At 46.8% G+C, this 20,087-nt stretch overlaps 1 protein-coding gene across 1 annotated transcript; it reads left to right on the forward strand.

Moving 5' to 3' along the window:
- The first annotated feature begins 11,312 nt into the window (after positions 1-11,312).
- LOC134293777 (proline rich transmembrane protein 1B-like) lies at positions 11,313-19,427 on the forward strand. The gene is made up of 3 exons (XM_062962408.1): positions 11,313-11,447; positions 14,199-14,758; positions 19,232-19,427. Exons 2-3 carry the CDS (start codon positions 14,468-14,470, stop codon positions 19,394-19,396), a joined length of 456 nt encoding a protein of 151 aa, XP_062818478.1. The 5' UTR covers positions 11,313-11,447; positions 14,199-14,467; the 3' UTR covers positions 19,397-19,427.
- The last annotated feature ends 660 nt before the right edge of the window (positions 19,428-20,087 follow it).

Genomic DNA, 20,087 nt, shown 5'->3' on the forward strand with positions numbered 1-20,087 from the left:
TGATGGCCTTCCCACGGCCAAAGAGACTGCAGATCTATTCCTCCAACATGTTTTCAGATTGCATGGATTGCCCAAGAGTTTGGTCACAGACCGTGGGTCCCAATTCACCTCTCGTTTCTGGAAAGCACTACAAAAACTATTGGGCATAGACTCTCGTTTATCTTCGGCTCATCATCCCCAAACAGATGGGCAAACTGAGCGCACCAATGCCACTTTGGAACAATACCTTCGCTGTTATGTGAACTACCAGCAGGACAATTGGGCTTCCCTGTTATCGCTGTCAGAGTTTGCCTACAACAATGGGGTCCAGGCTTCTACTAAAGAAACCCCGTTCTTTGCAAACTACGGCTTCCATCCACGTTTCTTTCCCCCTGTCATTGAAACCTCAGAAGTTCCCGCAGCAGAGGTGTCACGACCCAGGCTACAGAGCACCAATAACCATACGCAGAGGCCAGATTCTAACTAATATCTTTATTAAGGAAATATATAAGGTTAATAAAAACAAATGTAAAAGTTAGTTCAGAAGCGGACCTTTCAGGAAAGGTCAAAATTAGTCCAAAAAAGCAATGTCCAATAAGTAATATTATGGTCCAAAGTTGTAATCCAATAACCGAAACACTCACTTTGCCAGGCAAAGTGAGGGGAGATGACAAGGTCCTTTAGTCCATAAACTTGAGCAAGGCTAGGAAATAACTTGATACTTGAAACAAGGCTTAAAACGTGGAACAAGGTAACTAGGAACAAGAACAAGGTCCGTGGAATAACTTGGTAAAATCCGTGGAACAAGGCAAGGATTGGTCCTGGGAAACAAGGCAAAGTCCGTAGATAAACAAAGGCTGGGAAGCAAGGCGAAGGCTGGATAGCAAGGCAAGGCTTGAGCAGGAGCGAGGCTTGAATCGGAGCGCGCTGTCCAGACACAACTCGCTCCGTAGGCTGACGAATTGACTCCGCGAAGTTACTACGCGGGCAAAACACCTATATAGAGTCTAACTTTCCCACCGAAGCAGTACTCTGGGAATCAGAAACGAAAGCTAAACTCTGAGACCAGATGTTAAACTCCTTAAAGATTCTCACGAGAAGCAGTCTTAATTGGCTACATTCTTAGCTGCAATTCTTGCACTCCTGCGCGAAGCTGATTCCAAACTTCTCTGTTGTTTACAAAACTCCCGGCGCAAGAACACGGGAGAAGTAGGTTCTGGGCTTGTTTGACATACTTCTGGGAGACAACTTTCTTGCAGGTGCAAGGTTCCCAGATCTGCCTGGGAAAGATCTGGCTGAGAGGAATCCAGTTCAGACTGGGAAGGCAAAAAACCCAAGTTTTCATCTTCATCAGGAATTACAATGTCCTGAGCAGGACTACAAGGCCCATGGGTCATCACACTATCCCCCTCCTCAAGGCCCCTCCCAAACTGGGGCCCTCTCCCCGAGGCGCGAGGTCGCGGCTTGGCGGGATAGGTCTGATGAAAGCGACGGGTTAACTCAGGAGCATGGACTGTGGAGGCGTCTTCCCAAGAGCGTTCCTCAGGGCCAAAACCCACCCAGTCAATGAGATATTGTAGGCGGCGGCGGTGAAAACGAGAATCCAAAATGTCCTCAACCTCGAACTCCTCCTCCCCATTCATCAAAACAGGAGGGGGGGCCGGTTGGTCTGTATCAGGACGCACACCATCCGCCGGAAGGAGCAGGGAACGGTGAAACACTGGGTGAATGCGCATTGAACGCGGAAGTTGGAGTTTGAAAGTCACGGGGTTTAATTGCACCACCACTGGATAGGGGCCAATGAAACGGGCATCTAACTTCCGGCAAGGGCGATGGGAGGGCAGAAAGCGAGTGGACAGAAAAACCCGATCTCCTACCTTGATTTCGGGGCCCGGCTGGCGGTGTTTGTCAGCGTGGCGTTTATAGTCCTCCTTGGCTTGGTCCAGTTGCTGGAGCAAAAGTTGTTGCACCGCTGTGAGTTCCTGCAGCCAATCCTCTGCTGCGGGAACTTCTGAAGTTTCAATGACAGGGGGGAAGAAACGTGGATGGAAGCCGTAGTTTGCAAAGAACGGCGTTTCTTTTGTAGAAGCTTGAACTCCATTGTTGTAGGCAAACTCAGACAGTGGTAACAGAGAAGCCCAATTGTCCTGTTGGTAGTTTACATAACAGCGAAGATACTGCTCCAAAGTGGCATTGGTGCGCTCCGTTTGCCCATCTGTTTGGGGATGATGAGCTGAAGATAAGCGAGAGTCTATGCCCAATAGTTTTTGTAGTGCCTTCCAAAAACGAGAGGTGAATTGAGATCCACGGTCTGTGACTAAACTCTTGGGCAATCCATGTAGTCTGAAAACATGTTGAAGGAATAGATCCGCAGTCTCTTTGGCCGTGGGGAGGCCTTCGCAGGGAATGAAATGGGCTAACTTGGTGAAAAGGTCCACCACCACTAAGATCGTGGTGAATCCACAGGAAGGTGGTAGGTCAGTGATGAAATCCGCAGAAATTATTTCCCATGGGCGAGATGGGGTAGGAAGGGGGTGTAGAAGCCCTGGGGGCTTCTCCCTTCTTATCTTGGAGCGCTGGCATACTGGGCAGGTGTTGACATATTTTTCCACATCCTTGCGGATCTTGGGCCACCAAAAATCCCTTAGGATCAGATGCATGGTTTTAAATAGTCCGAAGTGTCCTGCTGGTTTGCAGTCATGACACAGACGAAGCGCTTTTTCCCTGCCCGGTCCGGGTGGGATATAAACATGATTTCTATAGCAAAGCAGCCCATCCTTAAGCGAAAAGGGAAAATGCAAACCTTGGCGAAGTTGGTCCTGCGCCCAGGCATCTGCTTGCTGACTAGCCCTGATTTCTTGAGCACAGAGGGGTCCTGGAGTAGAGGAAGCTGAACCAATGGGAATGGATTTGGTGTTCCCCACTGTGAGCGTGGCAAAGTTCCCGGGTTGTAATAGTTGGGATTCAAAGGTCTCCTTGCGTCCTGCAGCGTATTCCGGTTTACGTGACAGGGCGTCTGCTTGCTTGGTCTGGGCTGGGGTCACATAGTGAATCTGGAAGTCGAAACGTTCGAAGAATAAAGCCCAACGTTGCTGCCTCTGATTTAGTTTGCGGGCAGTTCTTAGATGTTCTAGATTACGATGATCAGTGTGGACTTCAATGGGAAATTTGGCCCCTTCTAGCCAATGTCTCCAAGTTTCAAAGGCTGCCTTTATGGCCAGTAGTTCTTTTTCCCAAATGGTGTAATTCCTCTCTGGTGTGGTTAGTTGACGAGAGTAAAAGGCACAGGGATGGAGGTGATCTCCCACCGGTTGTAAGAGTACAGCCCCAATTGCCACATCAGAGGCGTCCGCTTGCACAACAAAAGGGGTTCCAGGATTTGGGTGCTGTAGAATTGGCTGGGAGGTGAATAGTTTCTTTAGTTGCTGGAACCCTTTCTCTGCTTGATCAGTCCAGCGGAAAGGCTGCTTTCCACGGATGCAGCTAGTGATGGGGTCGGACCAGCGGGCAAAATCTGGAATGAACTTGCGGTAATAGTTCGCGAACCCCAAGAAACGCTGCACCTCTTTCTTGTTAGTTGGCGCCCGCCATTCCAATACTGCTGAAACCTTGGCTGGATCCATGGAAAGCCCTAGAGGCGAGATGCGGTAACCAAGGAAATCTACCTCTTGTAGATCAAAGGCGCATTTTTCCAGCTTGGCATAAAGTCCATGATCCCGCAATCGTTGTAGCACCATTTTGACGTGGTTCTCATGTTCTGATTGTGATCTAGAAAACACCAAAAAATCGTCCAGGTAGATTATCAAGAACCTGTCTAGATAGTCCTGAAAAATGTCATTGACAAAATGCTGGAACGTTGCGGGAGCTCCGCATAAACCGAAATTCATAACTCGGGACTCGAATAATCCGAATTTGGTCTGGAAGGCGGTCTTCCACTCGTCCCCTTCCCTGATGCGAACTAAGTTGTAAGCCCCCCGAAGATCCAGCTTGGTGTAAACCTTGGCTCCTCGAAGCCGATCCAGTAGATCCGAGATTAAGGGCAGGGGATAGCTGTTCCGCTTGGTGATATTATTCAATGCTCTGTAGTCCACCACCAAGCGTAGTTCCCCTGACTTCTTCTTCACAAACATCACTGGGGAGGCGGCTGGGGATTGAGAGGGTCTGATGAATCCCTTGCGAAGGTTTGTCTCTATGAATTCCCTGAGAGCTTCTTGCTCTGGTTCAGTCAGGGAGTAGAGATGCCCTCGCGGGATCGGGGCCCCCTCCACCAAGTCAATGGCACAGTCATAAGGTCTATGTGGGGGTAATTTTTCGGCTTCTTTCTCATTGAATACATCCCAATACTCGGAGTACTTCTTTGGCAAGGTGATAATGGGCTCGGTGTCTGTGGCATGGCAGACCTTGGCTACGAGGCAATGGTTTTGGCAGTACTGTGAAGCAAACTGCAGTTCTCTGTTGGACCAGGAGATGTTAGGGTCGTGGAGAGTCAGCCATGGAATTCCCAAAATCACAGGGAAATGGGGAACCTCGGTAACAAAGAAGGAAATCTCTTCCATATGTTCCCTTATCCACATCCTGGTGGGTTCCGACCACTGACTTACGGGGCCCGTCTTGAGGGGGCGGCCGTCTATGGCTTGCACCACACGGGCATTCTTGAAATCATGATATTGTAATCCCAGAGAGTCGGCATACTCTCTATCAATGAAATTGTTGGTAGCTCCAGAGTCTATCATGGCGTGGATCATGACGGGTCCCCTTTTTGCTGACCATAATGTGACCACGAGAAGGAACAGGACCCCGGTTGGCGGCTCTTGAATGGATTTTTTGACCGGGTTGGCGAGCCTCTCTACACCCGGTCGTTGGCTTCCCCCGCCGGTTGTGTGCCAGTCGGCTCAGACGCCTTCGTCTCCGTGGAGGACGCCGCCGCAAGACGGGCGGCAGGCTTCCCTTTGGCTGGGCACTCTCTGGCGAAGTGGCCCCCGTTCCCGCAATACCAGCAGAGGTTTAAGCGTTGACGACGGGCCTTCTCGGCGGCATCTAGTCTGGGACGCACATTGCCCAGCTGCATCGGCACCTCCTCGCCTCCTCTGGGGTATGGGGTTGGCGGTGGGGGTCTCCACACTGGACGTGGCTGAACGCTGGCGGGAGCGGGGGGTTTTGCCCCGGCTCTACTGCCCTGGCCTCGAACCCACTGTTTCCTGTTGGCAATCATGACTTCAGCCCGTAAACATTGATCAATGAGTGCCTCGAGGGTCTGGGGAGGATCCACCTTGGAGATTTCTTCCAGCATTTCAATGTTGAGACCCTCCCGGAATTGTCCTCTGAGGGCTACATCGTTCCAGCCGGTGTTGTGGGCCAGCACTCGGAACTCGGCTATATACTGAGACATAGGTCTGTCTCCTTGGAAAAGGCGACGGAGTTTGTGACCGGCTGCCTCCAAATTGTCCTCGATTCCCCAAGTCTCCTTGAGGTGGTCCAAGAAGTGTTGCGCTGATCTTAGGTGTGGAGAGGCTTGGTCGAACAGTGCCGTCGCCCAATTGGCCGCTGGCCCGTCTAGAAGACTGTAAACCCACGCCACTTTGATGTCTTCTTGGGGAAACTCGGCATCACGGGCCTCTAGATAAGCTTGACATTGGCGACGGAAAACATGAACCTTAGAAGCTTCTCCAGTAAACTTGGTAGGCAACGCCATGGCCGGGAGGCGGATTCCGCGCTCCCGCAAGCCCTTTATTTCTCCATCCTGGGCGTTGAGTCTGTCGCGGATGCGATCCACTTCGTCCTTGCTGATGGTGTAGCTCAGTGGCTGCCCACCGGGCACGGTTCCGGTAGACATTCTGGCCGAGGTTAATTGGTGCTTAGGGTGGCGGAGTCAAACTGTCACGACCCAGGCTACAGAGCACCAATAACCATACGCAGAGGCCAGATTCTAACTAATATCTTTATTAAGGAAATATATAAGGTTAATAAAAACAAATGTAAAAGTTAGTTCAGAAGCGGACCTTTCAGGAAAGGTCAAAATTAGTCCAAAAAAGCAATGTCCAATAAGTAATATTATGGTCCAAAGTTGTAATCCAATAACCGAAACACTCACTTTGCCAGGCAAAGTGAGGGGAGATGACAAGGTCCTTTAGTCCATAAACTTGAGCAAGGCTAGGAAATAACTTGATACTTGAAACAAGGCTTAAAACGTGGAACAAGGTAACTAGGAACAAGAACAAGGTCCGTGGAATAACTTGGTAAAATCCGTGGAACAAGGCAAGGATTGGTCCTGGGAAACAAGGCAAAGTCCGTAGATAAACAAAGGCTGGGAAGCAAGGCGAAGGCTGGATAGCAAGGCAAGGCTTGAGCAGGAGCGAGGCTTGAATCGGAGCGCGCTGTCCAGACACAACTCGCTCCGTAGGCTGACGAATTGACTCCGCGAAGTTACTACGCGGGCAAAACACCTATATAGAGTCTAACTTTCCCACCGAAGCAGTACTCTGGGAATCAGAAACGAAAGCTAAACTCTGAGACCAGATGTTAAACTCCTTAAAGATTCTCACGAGAAGCAGTCTTAATTGGCTACATTCTTAGCTGCAATTCTTGCACTCCTGCGCGAAGCTGATTCCAAACTTCTCTGTTGTTTACAAAACTCCCGGCGCAAGAACACGGGAGAAGTAGGTTCTGGGCTTGTTTGACATACTTCTGGGAGACAACTTTCTTGCAGGTGCAAGGTTCCCAGATCTGCCTGGGAAAGATCTGGCTGAGAGGAATCCAGTTCAGACTGGGAAGGCAAAAAACCCAAGTTTTCATCTTCATCAGGAATTACAATGTCCTGAGCAGGACTACAAGGCCCATGGGTCATCACAAGAGGACTGGCTGCAGGAACTCACAGCGGTGCAACAACTCTTGCTCCAGCAACTAGACCAAGCCAAGGAGGACTATAAACGCCACGCGGACAAACATCGCCAGCCGGGCCCCGAAATCAAGGTAGGAGACCGGGTTCTTCTGTCCACTCGCTTTTTGCCCTCCCATCGCCCTTGCCGGAAGTTAGATGCCCGTTTCATTGGTCCCTATCCAGTGGTGGCGCAACTTAACCCTGTGACTTTCAAACTCCAACTTCCACGCTCTATGCGCATTCATCCAGTGTTCCATCGCTCCCTGCTCCTTCCGGCGGATGGTGTGCGCCCTGATACAGACCGGCCGGCCCCCCCTCCTGTTTTGGTGGATGGGGAGGAGGAGTTCGAGGTTCAGGACATTTTGGATTCTCGCTTTCACCGCCGCCGCCTACAATATCTCATTGACTGGGTGGGTTTTGGCCCCGAGGAACGCTCTTGGGAAGACGCTTCCACAGTCCATGCCCCCGATTTAACCTGCCGCTTCCATCAGACCTATCCCGCCAAGCCGCGGCCTCGCGCCTCGGAGAGAGAGCCCCAGTTTGAGAGGGGGCTTGAGGAGGGGGATAGTGTGATGAGTCATGGGCCATGTAGTCCCGTTTCTGGCACTGTTGTGCCAGATGAGGAGGAGAACTTGGGTTTTCGCCGTTTCAGTCAGAATTGGAACTTTCCCAGCCAGATTTGGAAACCTTGCACCTGCAAGAGATTTGTCTTCCAGAAGTCTGTCAAACAAGCCCTGAGCCTAAATCTCCTACGTTTTCTCGCCATGATTTTTGTAAACAACAGAGAGGAGTCGATCAGGCGTCTCGCAGGAGTGCTAGGATAGCTGCTAAGCATTCAGCTGATTAAGCCTGCTTCCCATGGGAAACTTTAGGGAGTCATGCATCTGGACTCAGAAAATAGCTTTCGTTTCTGGTTCTCCAGAGAACTGCTCTTGGGCGGGAAAACGGGACCCTATTTAGGTGTTTTACCCACAAAGGGATCTTGCGGAGTCAATTCGTCAGCAACCGGAGTAGCGTGTGTGGACAGCTACTCCGCTTCCAAGCCTCCGTTCCTGTCGCCAAGCCTTCGTTCCCAGCTTTGTTTACTCCACGAATCCTACCTTGCTTTCTAAGACTCAGCCTCGTCTTGTTTCCCGGATTTTGCCAAGAAATTACCACGGATCTTGTTCTTGTTCCTTGTTTCCTTGTTGCCTTGAATCAAGCCTCGTTTTCCCAAGAATCAAGTTACTTCCTAGCCTCGCTCAAGTTTCACGGACTAAAAGACCTTGTCATCTCCCCTCACTTTGCCTGGCAAAGTGAGTGTTTCGGTTATTGGATTACAACTTTGGACCTTAATATTTCATATTGGACATTGTTTCTTTGGACTAATTTTGACCTTTCCTGAAAGGTCTATTTCTGGACTATTTCATACACTTGCTTTTATTAACTTTATATATTCCTTCAATAAAGATATTAGTTAGATTCTGGCCTCTGTGTATGGTTATTGGTGCTCTGCAGCCTGGGTCGTGACAAAAGTGCAACCTGCAGGCCAATTGTGGCCCCTAATCAAATTTTCACCAGCCCCACTCCCTCCCTTGCTTCTTTCCTTCCTCCCTTCCTTTACATCACTGGTTCCCAAACTTATTTGGCCTACCACCCCCTTTCCAGAAAAAATATGACTCAGCGCCCCCCAGAAAGGGGGTGTGGCTTAGAGGGGTGGGTGTGGCTCCTGCTCAAGAGGGCGGGGCTGAGCCTCTCCCCAAGTCCAAGATGCAGGCTGGGAGGGGGAGGTCGGCAGGGCCACAAATGGGCAGCCAGAACTGGGATGGGTGGAATTACGAGCTCTGAGGCAGGGCTGAGCTTCTATCCCTGTCCTGCGATGCCTGCCAGGACACAGGGGGTGGGTCTACAGGAAGGGGTGGGGCCTCTTCCCAAGTGCCTGGTGGGGCTGAACCTCTATACCCCGCCCCCGTGTTCTAACAAGCGCCTCAGGGGAGGTATACAGAGGCTCAGCCCTGTCTCATGCTCTTGGGAAGAGACCCCGCACCTGCCCCTAGCCCCGCCCTTTAGTCCTAAAAGGCCTTTCAGGAGAGGTATAGAGGCTCAGCCCTGTCTCATGCACTTGGGAAGAGAACCCGCACCTGCCCCTAGCCCCGCCCTTTAGTCCTAAAAGGCCTTTCAGGAGAGGTATAGAGGCTCAGCCCTGTCTCACGCTCTTGGGAAGAGGCCCCGCCCCTGCCCCTAGCCCCGCCCTTTAGTCCTAAAAGGCCTCTCAGGAGAGGTATAGAGGCTCAACCCTGTCTCGGGCTCCTGGAAGGAGGCCCCGCCCCCTTCCCTAGCTCTGCCCTCTGTGTCCCAACAAGCGCATAAGGAGAGGTATAGATTCTCAGCCCTGTCTCGGGCTCTTGGGAAGAAGCCACGCCCACTCCTCTAGCTCCGCCCCTATGTCCTGATAGGTGCTATCAGGACATCAGCAGCGCCCACATTGCAGCAGCGCCCACCAGGGGGCGGTAGCACCCACTTTGGGAATCACTGCTTTACATCTTTCTTTGCTCCCATTCTCACCATAATACGAAACACAATGGATACTGATATATATTTATTTATTTACAGTATTTATATTCCGCCCTTCTCACCCCGAGGGGGACTCAGGGCGGATTACAATGAACACATATATGGCAAACATTCAATGCCAACAGACAAACAACATATATAGACAGACACAGAAGCATTTAACATTTTTTTCCAGCTTCATGATTCCGACCACAGGGGGAGCTGTTGCTTCACTGTCCACTAGTGGCTGTACTTCCTCATTCCTTTCCTCGTGTTTTGCTGGCAGTTTTACGATGTTGTAAATTAGTTAAATTAGCTCCCACATAAAGAGTACCTAAATTTCCCTAATTGACAGATGCAACTGTATTTCGGGGCTGCATAGGTCAACAGCAAGCCGGGCTATTTAATGGTCGGGGGCTTAACCCGACCCGGGCTTCGAACTCATGACCTCTCGGTCAGTAGTGATTTATAGCAGCTGGTTACTAGCCAGCTGCGCCACAGCCCGGCCCTTATTATGTACACAATAATAAACTCTGCCTTCACCATTCTATGGTTGAAGACGGAGCATATATTATTATATGCAATTCAGAAAATGTTTGGACTAAGTATTTCCAAAAAAAAATAACGAACACAATTAATAACCTCAAAAATGGTCCTAGTCTGTAAATTGACATGCTTAGCATATGTGTGATGACTCATGGGCCTTGTAGTCCCGCTCCTAGTGTCCCTGTGGCAGATGAGGATGAAAACATGGGGTTTTCTCCGGATCAACAACAGCCGGAATCCTTTCAGATGCCTGATGTTGATGTTTTTGCCCAAGAAGCAATTAAAAAAGACCTTGAGCAATCCTCGCCTCCTTTTGCCAGGAGACAGTCCTATACTGCGGAAAGGAGAGAAAGGGAGTAGATTCGCAGGAGTCTGAGAATCGCAGCTAAACAAGACACTGATTAGCCATGCTTCCCTTGGGAAAATCTAGGGAGTCTCACATCTGGAGAAAACTGGGTTTCGTTTTTCGTTCTCTAGGGAAAGAGAAGGCTGGACACCTGTTTGGCGGGAAGACGAGACCGAGATATAGGTGCCTGGCACGGTTGGTCCCGTGCGGAGTCAACAGACCAGCTTCAGGAGTGATTTGGTGTCCTAGCCTCGTGTGGACTTCGCAAGTCCGCAACCCCAGCTTCCTTGCCTTGCCAATTCAAGTATTTAAGAACTGCCTTGCCTTTCCAAGTATTCAAGAATTGCCTCGCTTTGCTCCAGCCACGGACCTTGTTCCAAGAATCAAGTTTTGCCTCGTACTTTGTTGTGGTTTTTTACCTTGGACCCTGAAAGACTCTGGACGTTTCCCCACACTATTGCTTGGCAATAGTGTGTGTTTCGGATTGGGATTTAACTTTGAACTCTAATATCATTTATTGGACAAAACATTTCTGGACTATATTTTACCTCATTTGATAGGTCTGCTTCTGGACTACATTTTCTACCTGTTTTTATTATTCTTATATATTTCCTTAATAAAGATATTAGATAGTTATTGGCATCCGTGTTTGCTTCTTGGTGCTCCGTAGCCTTGGGCGTGACAATATGTTTGGGAAAGGTGTTCCCTATTATGGTGAAGGGCGTCTCCATTTCATCGCATGTTTGTCTTCCACTGTGTCTTTTATTTTAAGAACTTTGTTATGCAGTTGGTTATTCAAACATTGGCTTCGTTTGCAAGTGTGTCCATAGAGGAACCCCAGTTACAAAAGAAAACATTAACTTCTGTTCCAACTTTCTGTCCTTCCCTCTTTCCAGTCCATGCTCTCAAGCATTATCTCCCCCTTTTTCTCAACTCCCTCTTCTGACTTAGCTCAAATGCATACACACTTCACGTGATATCACCGCAGACAACTGTGCTTTTTGTGATGTAACATACGATGTGATGTAACTCTACATGGGTCTGTGTCACTGCAAAGTAGATTTACAGTATATGGCAAAACAGGCACAGAGCTGTATCTGAAATGACTGAAAGAGCCTTTGCATTTGTATGTGGATGAGGAGTAACTGAAGAGCATGTGAAGAGGAGGTATGATTTGGAATACTCTGTCAAAGCAGATATTGTAGGTTATCTGCCTTGATATTCTGGGTTATATGGCTGTGTGAAAGGGCCTTTAGTCTACATTGCCATATTAAAAAGGTAAAGGTTTCTCCTGATGTTAAGTCTAGTCATGTCTGACTTTGGGGGTTGGTGCTCATCTCCATTTCTAAGCTGAAGAGCTGGCGTTGTCCGTAGTCACCTCCTAGGTCATGTGGCTGGCATGACTGCATGGAGTGTCATTACCTTCCCGCCGGAGCGATACCTATTGATCTACTCACATTTGCATGTTTTCAAACTGCTAGATTGGCAGAAGCTGGGACTAACAGCGGGCACTCACCCTACTCCTCAGATTCAAACTGCCAATCTTTCAGTCAGTAAGTTCAACAGCTCAGCGGTTTAACTTGCTGCGCCACAGGGGCCTCCCACACTGTCATATAATCCAGTTCAAAGCAGATAATCTGGATTTTATACAGCTGTGTAGAAGGTGCATATGTTGACAGTAGAGTTGTCCTGTCTCAAAGTCTAGAGCAGGGGTCCTCAAATTTTTTAAGTGGAGGGCCAGTTCACAGTCCCTCAGACTGTTGGGGGGCCGGATTGTGATGAAATAGTCCAAAATTAGGATTGTTGTTGATGTTTGCCTTCACGTCATTTCAGACTTAGGTTAACCCTACGTCTAAAGTATAGGACAGAGGCCAGGTCAATGACCCATGGGCCTTAGTTTGGTGACGCCTAATCTAGACAATCTCATAAGACCATAGGTAAGCAAAGAGATCTCCAAAGACCATCTAGATGGTCTCATAAGACCATAGGTAAGGAAAGGGACCCTCAAAGGCCATCTAGATGATCTCATCAGGCCATCAGAAGACCATAGATAAGAAAAGGGACCTCAAAGACCATCTAGATGACCTCATCAGGCCATCAGAAGACCATATATAAGGAAAGGGACCCTCAAAGACCATCTAGACAGTCTCATAGGACCATAGGTATGGAAAGTGACCTCCAAAAGCCATCTAGATGGTCTCATAAGGCCGTAGCTAAGCAAAGATACCTTCAAAGACCATCTAGATGATCTCATAAGATCATAGGTAAGCAAAGAGACCTCCAAAGACCAGGTAGACTTACATCAACCCTAAGTCTAATGTTTAGGACAGGGGCCAGGTCAATGACCTTGGAGGGCCGCATCCGGCCCACAGGCCTTAGTTTGGGGACCCCTGGTCTAGAGCAAAATGAGGTGATGGTAGCAAGTTGGAGGTGACAAATTGCTACCCTCTGACTTTCTCTGCAGAGCAGTTGTATGGAGAAGGATCCAGGATCTAAGGGTGCATCCAGATAGCTTGCAAAATGCATGAGATCCCGCATTTTTACCTGACGTGTCCAAATGATGCCTTAGGTAAAAGTGAATTCACTGACTCCAGATTCTAAATGCCTCTCTTTGAGCAGAAGATTCCACTATTCTATTGGATGTTTCCATTGCGTTTCAAGGGGAATTATAGTGCTCTTACTGGGTAGTGTAGACTTGAAGGTTGGGTTGCTGATCTGCAAGCTGCCAGGTTCGAATCCCACCCGGGGAGAGCATGGATGAGCTCCCTCTATCAGCTCCAGCTCCATGCGGGGACATGAGACAAGCCTCCCACAAGGATGATAAAAACATCCAGGCATCCCCTGGGCAACATCCTTGCAGACTGCCAATTCTCTCACACCAGAAGCGACTTGCCTTTTCTCAAGTCGCTCCTGTCACGAAAAAAACTGGGTAGTGTGAAAGGAACCCTTGAATTAGTGACCATAGCAATGAAACATTTTAAACAGTGGGCAATGCAGGGACTGGCCGTTTGTTTCTGAAGTTGCAGAAAGTGTAGAAAGTATGGGATTGCGTTTTGTGCAAATGTTGCACAAAACCACAACCAAAGCGGAGAAAGTGAAATTGCAGCATTCTACTGCTACTGGAGCCTCCAGTGGCGAAGTGTGTTAAAGCACTGAGCTGCTGAGCTTGCGGACCAAAAGGTCCCAGGTTCAAATTCTGGGAGCGGAATGAGCACCCGCTGTTAGCCCCAGCTCCTGCCAACCAAGCAGTTTGAAAACATACCAATGTCAGTAGATCAATAGGTACTGCTCCGGCGGGAAGGTAACGGTGCTCCATGCAGTCATGCCGGCCACATGACTTTGGAGGTGTCTACGGACAACGCTGGCTCTTCGGCTTAGAAATGGAGATGAGCACCAACCCCCAAAGTCAGACATGACTGGACTTAACGTCAGGGGAAACCTTTACTTTACTACTGCTACTGGGACCTCTGGTGGTGAAGTGTGTTAAAGCGCTGAGCTGCTGAGCTTGCGGACCAAGAGGTCCCAGGTTCAAATCCCGGGAGCGGAATGAGCACCTGCTGTTAGCCCCAGCTCCTGCCAACCTAGCAGTTTGAAAACATGCCAATGTGAGTAGATCAATAGGTACCGCTCCGGCGGGAAGGTAACGGCGCTCCATGCAGTCATGCCGGCCACATGACCTTGGAGGTGTCTATGGACAAGGCCGGCTCTTCGGCTTAGAAATGGATATGAGTACCAACCCCCAGAGTTAGACATGACTGGACTTAACGTCAGGGGAAACCTTTACCTTTACTGCTAGGAAATGATTTGTCTCATGCCTCACATTTGTGCATTGAGTTGTACCTTACCTCATTTCCACTTCTTCTCTCTCGTTTCCTCTACTCTCTGTGAACTTTTTTCTGTTCAAATGCCCTTAAGAAGACAAGGAAGGTAGAACAGAGTCCCCTCTCCCTACAAGAAGATTCCAGTCCTCAAAACCACGGTTTTGTGCAAAGGAGGGCAAAGATAAAAGGTAAAGAAAAGACTGAAGGTGAAAAGGAGTCGTTTGGGAGAGAGAAAACCTTCAAAATACAGAGCTAATAATCTGAGCGAGCACAGGAAAGAAACCTACAGAGATTCGAGAGTGAAGAAGGAAACAAGAAGAGAAGTGGGCCTGGGTATGAATCCAACTTGAAGTCAAGGATCCCACCATGGCGAGTCCTCCCCCGTATTCTGAAAAGCCTAAAGCATGGACCCCTCCTCCTCCGTCAGCACCTCCCATGGGCCCTGTCAGACCTGGCCCTGCTCCACCACCGTACCCACCTTATTATGGCCCACATGGCGTAGTATACAACCAAGGACCAATCCTTCATCAACCACAGCCCATCTTTATTGCCGCAATCCATCGTGTAGATGAACCTGATTACATGATGTACTCCCTCTTTACTATGCTTTGCTGTTGCCTACCTATTGGCATTGTTGCCATGATTTTCTCCTGCAAGGTGAGTGTGTGTAGAAGAGAGAGAAGGAGGAGAGCAAATTCCATTGGTGCATGCACAGTAATAATAATAATAATAATTATTATTATTATTATTATTATTATTATTATTATTATTATTATTATTATTTTATTATGACACAGCAAACAAGATAGATATGCTGGATTTCGTATCACAAAACCACAAGTCGAACACTTCCCAAGTGTCTAGGACTGTGTGATATATTTTTGGATGATGTGTGCAGATCCCAGTAGGGTGGCCTTTTGCAGTTGGCAAAAGTGCAGGTGGTCCCGGTGGTGATGGGCACACTGGGTGCCGTGCCAAAAGATCTCAACCGGCATTTGGAAACAATAGACATTGACAAAATCACGATCTGCCAAGTGTTGGGAAGTGTTCGACTTGTGGTTTTGTGATACGAAATCCAGAATGTCTATCTTGTTTGCTGTGTCATACAATAAAATAACAACTTTTTTTTGTACCCCGCCTCCATCTCCCCGAAGGGACTTGGGGTGGCTTACATGGGGACAAGTCCGAGTTCAACATAATTAAAATATAACCCAACAAAATTCATATAAACAATTTTCAGCAGTATTAAAACAGCCACATATAATATACAGTATAAAGCAAACATCTAACAACCATCAATAGTTTTAGTAGTAGTTTTAGTAGTAGGTTTGAATCCAGGGAGCTGGGTGAGCTCCCACTATTAGCCCCAGCTTCTGCTAACTTAGAAGTTCGAAAACATGCAAATGTGAGTATTTATTTATTTTATTTATTTACAGTATTTATATTCCGCCCTTCTCACCCCGAAGAGGACTCAGGGCAGATCACATTATACACACATAGGGCAAACATTCAATGCCCATAAACACATCAAACAGAGACAAACAGATGCAGAGGCAACTTAACCTTCTCCTGAGGGATGTTCAATTCTGGCCACAGGGGGGAGCAGCTGCTTCATCATCCACTCTGACGGCACTTCCTCATTCCAAGTCATAAATGAGTTAAACTTGCCTCCCCACTTTTTATAAGTGGTACCTTATTTCCTACTTGATAGATGCAACTATCTTTCGGGTTGCTAGGTCAGCAACGAGCAGGGGCTATTTTTTTTATTTTTTAATTGACGGGTGCTCACCCCGCCACAGCCTTGAACTCATGACCTCATGGTCAGAGTGATTTATTGCAGCAGGCTGCTAACCAGCCTGCGCCACAGCCCGGCCGGCTTATACTTGAGTATATATGGTATATATCTGTGGAAAGTCCAGGGTGAGAGAAGAACTCTTTGTCAGTTGGAGGCCAGTTAATCACCTAAATTAGCATTGAATAGCTTCATCTCCTGGCCTTTCTTGCCTGGGGGCATCCTTTGTTCAGAGCCATTCGCTGCCATGAGACCTCTAGAGGTCGCCAGTGGATCTTGATGGAAGGTAGCCAGATATTTCTCCAATCCCTTCAGTCTCTCTCTTCAACCCCTCCCCACCTGGTTTTGAAGACTTCATGAATGACACCAGTTGGGAACCTCCCAAGACTGGTAAGTTTGTCAACCTTGGCCTAATGGAGGGATATGGCTTTGGCCTATTTATCATGTCAGAAGCACATTGAGGATACAGTTATAATGTATTTGAAAACACGAAGTTAAAAACTTGGCATGATACTAGATTTCCTTTGACCAGAAGCTGGCCACTTGGAGTGTCTCTGTGAGAAGGTCCTGCATTGTGCATGTGGCAGGGCTCAGGCTGCATTGTAGTAAATGGTCTATGGTTTGCTCTTCTCCACACTCACATGTTGTGGACTCCACTTTGTAGCCCCATTCCCTAAGATTGGCTCTGCATCTCGTGGTCCCAGATCGGAGTCTATCAAATCAATGCACAAATCAATGGCTATTATTATTTATTTATTATTTATTTACCCCAATGTACCCCCACCTTTCCACACCCCAGAGGGGACTCAAGGCAGCTTACACAGGCACTTGTTTGATGCCTTCAGAACACATATCAGACATACTGTATATACTCGAGTATAAGCCGACCCGAATATAAGCTGAGGCACTTAATTTTACCAAAAAAACTGGGAAAACATTGACTCCAGTATAAGCCGAGATACCAATAAAATTACAGTAGAGTCTCTCTTATCCAAGCTAAACGGGCCGACAGAAGCTTGGATAAGCGAATATCTTTGATAATAAGGAGGGATTAAGAAAAAGCCTATTAAACATCAAATTAGGTTATGATTTTACAAATTACGCACCAAAACATCATGTTTTACAACAAATTTGACAGAAAAAGTAGTTCAATACGCAGTAATGCTATGTAGTAATTACTGTATTTACGAATTTAGCACCAAAATATCACAATACATTGAAAACATTGACTATAAAAATGGCTTGGATTATCCAGAGGCTTGGATAAGCGAGACTACTGTACAGTAATTGAGGCATCAGTAGTTTAAATGTTTTTGAATCTTTACATCAAACTGTAATTTAAGATATGACTGTTCAACTCTGATTAAATCATTATTTTCATCTTCTTCAATGTAAATGTGCTAATGCATCCTTTTACTAATAATAGAGTGAAATAATACATGTAATAATAATAATAAATGCAGTAAAATAATAAATGTAATCATAAATAGAGTAAAATAATAAATGTATTAATAATAATAAAAATAGAATAAAATAAATGTAAAAGTAACAACAATAATAGAGCAAAATAATAAATGTAATAATAATAATTAATAGAGTAAAATAATAAATGTAACAATACCAATAATAATAGAGAAAAATAATAAATATACTATATATACTTGAGCAGGTGTCTCCAAACTACAGCCCGCGGGCAACATGCGGCCCCTTGAAGGCATCTATCTGGCCCCCACGGCAGTGCCCCCCCCCCCCCCCGAGAAAGGTGCATACCACCGTTCCGTCTGCCAGGGATGCTTTGCTTGTGATGCTCAAAGGCAGAAGAGGGCTGGATTAAATGGCCCAAGAGGTCTCTTCCAATCCTTGATATTATTTTTATTGTTATTATTCCTAACATTGAGGCTGGGTGGCCATCTGCCAGGGGTGCTTTGCTTGTGGTGCTCAAAGGCAGAAGAGGGCTGGACAAAATGGCCCAAGAGGTCTCTTCCAATCCTTGATATTATTTTTATTGTTATTATTCCTAACATTGAGGCTGGGTGGCCATCTGCCAGGGGTGCTTTGCTTGTGGTGCTCAAAGGCAGAAGAGGGCTGGACAAAATGGCCCAAGAGGTCTCTTCCAATCCTTGATATTATTTTTATTGTTATTATTCCTAACATTGAGGCTGGGTGGCCATCTGCCAGGGGTGCTTTGCTTGTGGTGCTCAAAGGCAGAAGAGGGCTGGACAAAATGGCCCAAGAGGTCTCTTCCAACCCTTGATATTATTTTTATTGTTATTATTCCTAACATTGAGGCTGGGTGGCCATCTGCCAGGGGTGCTTTGCTTGTGATGCTCAAAGGCAGAAGAGGGCTGGACAAAATGGCCCAAGAGGTCTCTTCCAATCCTTGATATTATTTTTATTATTATTCCTAACATTGAGGCTGGGTGGCCATCTGCCAGGGGTGCTTTGCTTGTGGTGCTCAAAGGCAGAAGAGGGCTGGACAAAATGGCCCAAGAGGTCTCTTCCAACCCTTGATATTATTTTTATTGTTATTATTCCTAACATTGAGGCTGGGTGGCCATCTGCCAGGGGTGCTTTGCTTGTGCTTTTAGGGGACAAATGCAGAAGGGGGTTGGACTACATGGCCCAAGGGGTCTTTTCCAACCCTCTTTATTATTTTCATGATGATGATGATGATGATAATTATTATTAACATTGAGGCTGTATTTGTTCCCATTTTGTTTTTTTTACTTCAAAATAAGGTATGTGCAGTGTGCATAAGAATTTGTTCACAGTTTAAAAAAAAAAAAAAAAAAACTATAGTCCGGCCCTCCAATAGTCTGAGGGACCGTGAACTGGCCCCCTGTTTAAAAAGTTTGGGGACCCCTGTACTTGAGTATAAGCCGACCTGAATATAAGCCCACCAGAACCCTCACCCGAGTATAAGCCAAGGAGGGTTTTTTTTCAGTCCTAAAAAAGGGCTGAAAAACTAGGTTTATACTCAAGTATATACAGTAAGTTTAAAATATTAACAAATTAAAATTCATACAATAACATTAAAAACCTGTAATTTAGCCAAAAAAGCTACACATTAGACTCGAGTTAACATGGTGCAGCACACAATAAGCAACAATTGATCTGCTTATATATTGAAATATGTTGGCTAAGATCAAGTGTAGTATGCATATTGAAATATGTCAGTGGTCAGATTTGCACCAGTCTTCTAAACATATACAAATGGAAAATGTCTTTCCTTGTCAACATGTAACAGTGCTTAGGACCAATCACTTGTATATATAGGAGGTATTCTCTGAGTGCCTTTTTGTAAAATAATCCATCTTTTATCTTTCTTTTATTTCCAGACTCGAAGTGCCAATAATGCTGGAGATGTCAGAAGTGCTCGGCAATACTCCACGGTAGCACTTGCCTGTGCCCACACAGCGCTTGGAGTGGGCATCTTGATCATGATATTTGGGATTATCTTGAGACTAATACTTGCAAAGAAAACCCCTCAGTACAATCCCTAATAAGAATGCAGTAAAATTGAAGAGATCATGATCTGACTTTATTCTTTTATGGTCTGTACAAAAAGGGAAATCCGGTGGGCTGGGTCAGAGGGTATGCGATTTTGACAATTAGCCTACGGATGATATACGTGACATTATTGCAATATGAAAGTTCTGTCTAGAATTTATGGAGGGCTTGGAAACATAGTCCAAGAATCCCACAACTATGATTCTAGAGACAAGAGTTTGAGAACTTCCTACCTGTGAGAGCTGTTCAGCAGTGGAACTCTCTGCCCTGGAGTGTGGTGGAAGCTCTTTCTTTGGAGGCTTTTAAGCAGAGGCTGGATGGCCATCTGTCGGGGGTGCTTTGAATGTGGTTTTCCTGCTTTTTGGCAGGGGGTTGGACTGGATGACCCACGAGGTCTCTTCCAACACTATGATTCTATTATTCTAAGTAGAAGATAAGTACAGAATTAGAAAGGATAAGAATTAGAATGGATAAGAAAATAATGGGAAAATTCTTTTTGTCTCATTATTTTTGTAAAATGAGTGTGAAATGATATTACCGGGCCCAGGCTGTGGCGCAGGCTGTTGAGCAACCAGCTGCAGCCAGCTGCAATAAATCACTCTGACCAAGAGGTCATGAGTTCGAGGCCAGCTCAGAGCCCCGTGTTTGTCTTTGTCTTTGTTCTATGTTAAGGCATTAAATGTT

Source organism: Anolis carolinensis, unplaced genomic scaffold (genome assembly GCF_035594765.1).
Source record: "Anolis carolinensis isolate JA03-04 unplaced genomic scaffold, rAnoCar3.1.pri scaffold_10, whole genome shotgun sequence".
NCBI lineage: Eukaryota > Metazoa > Chordata > Lepidosauria > Squamata > Dactyloidae > Anolis > Anolis carolinensis.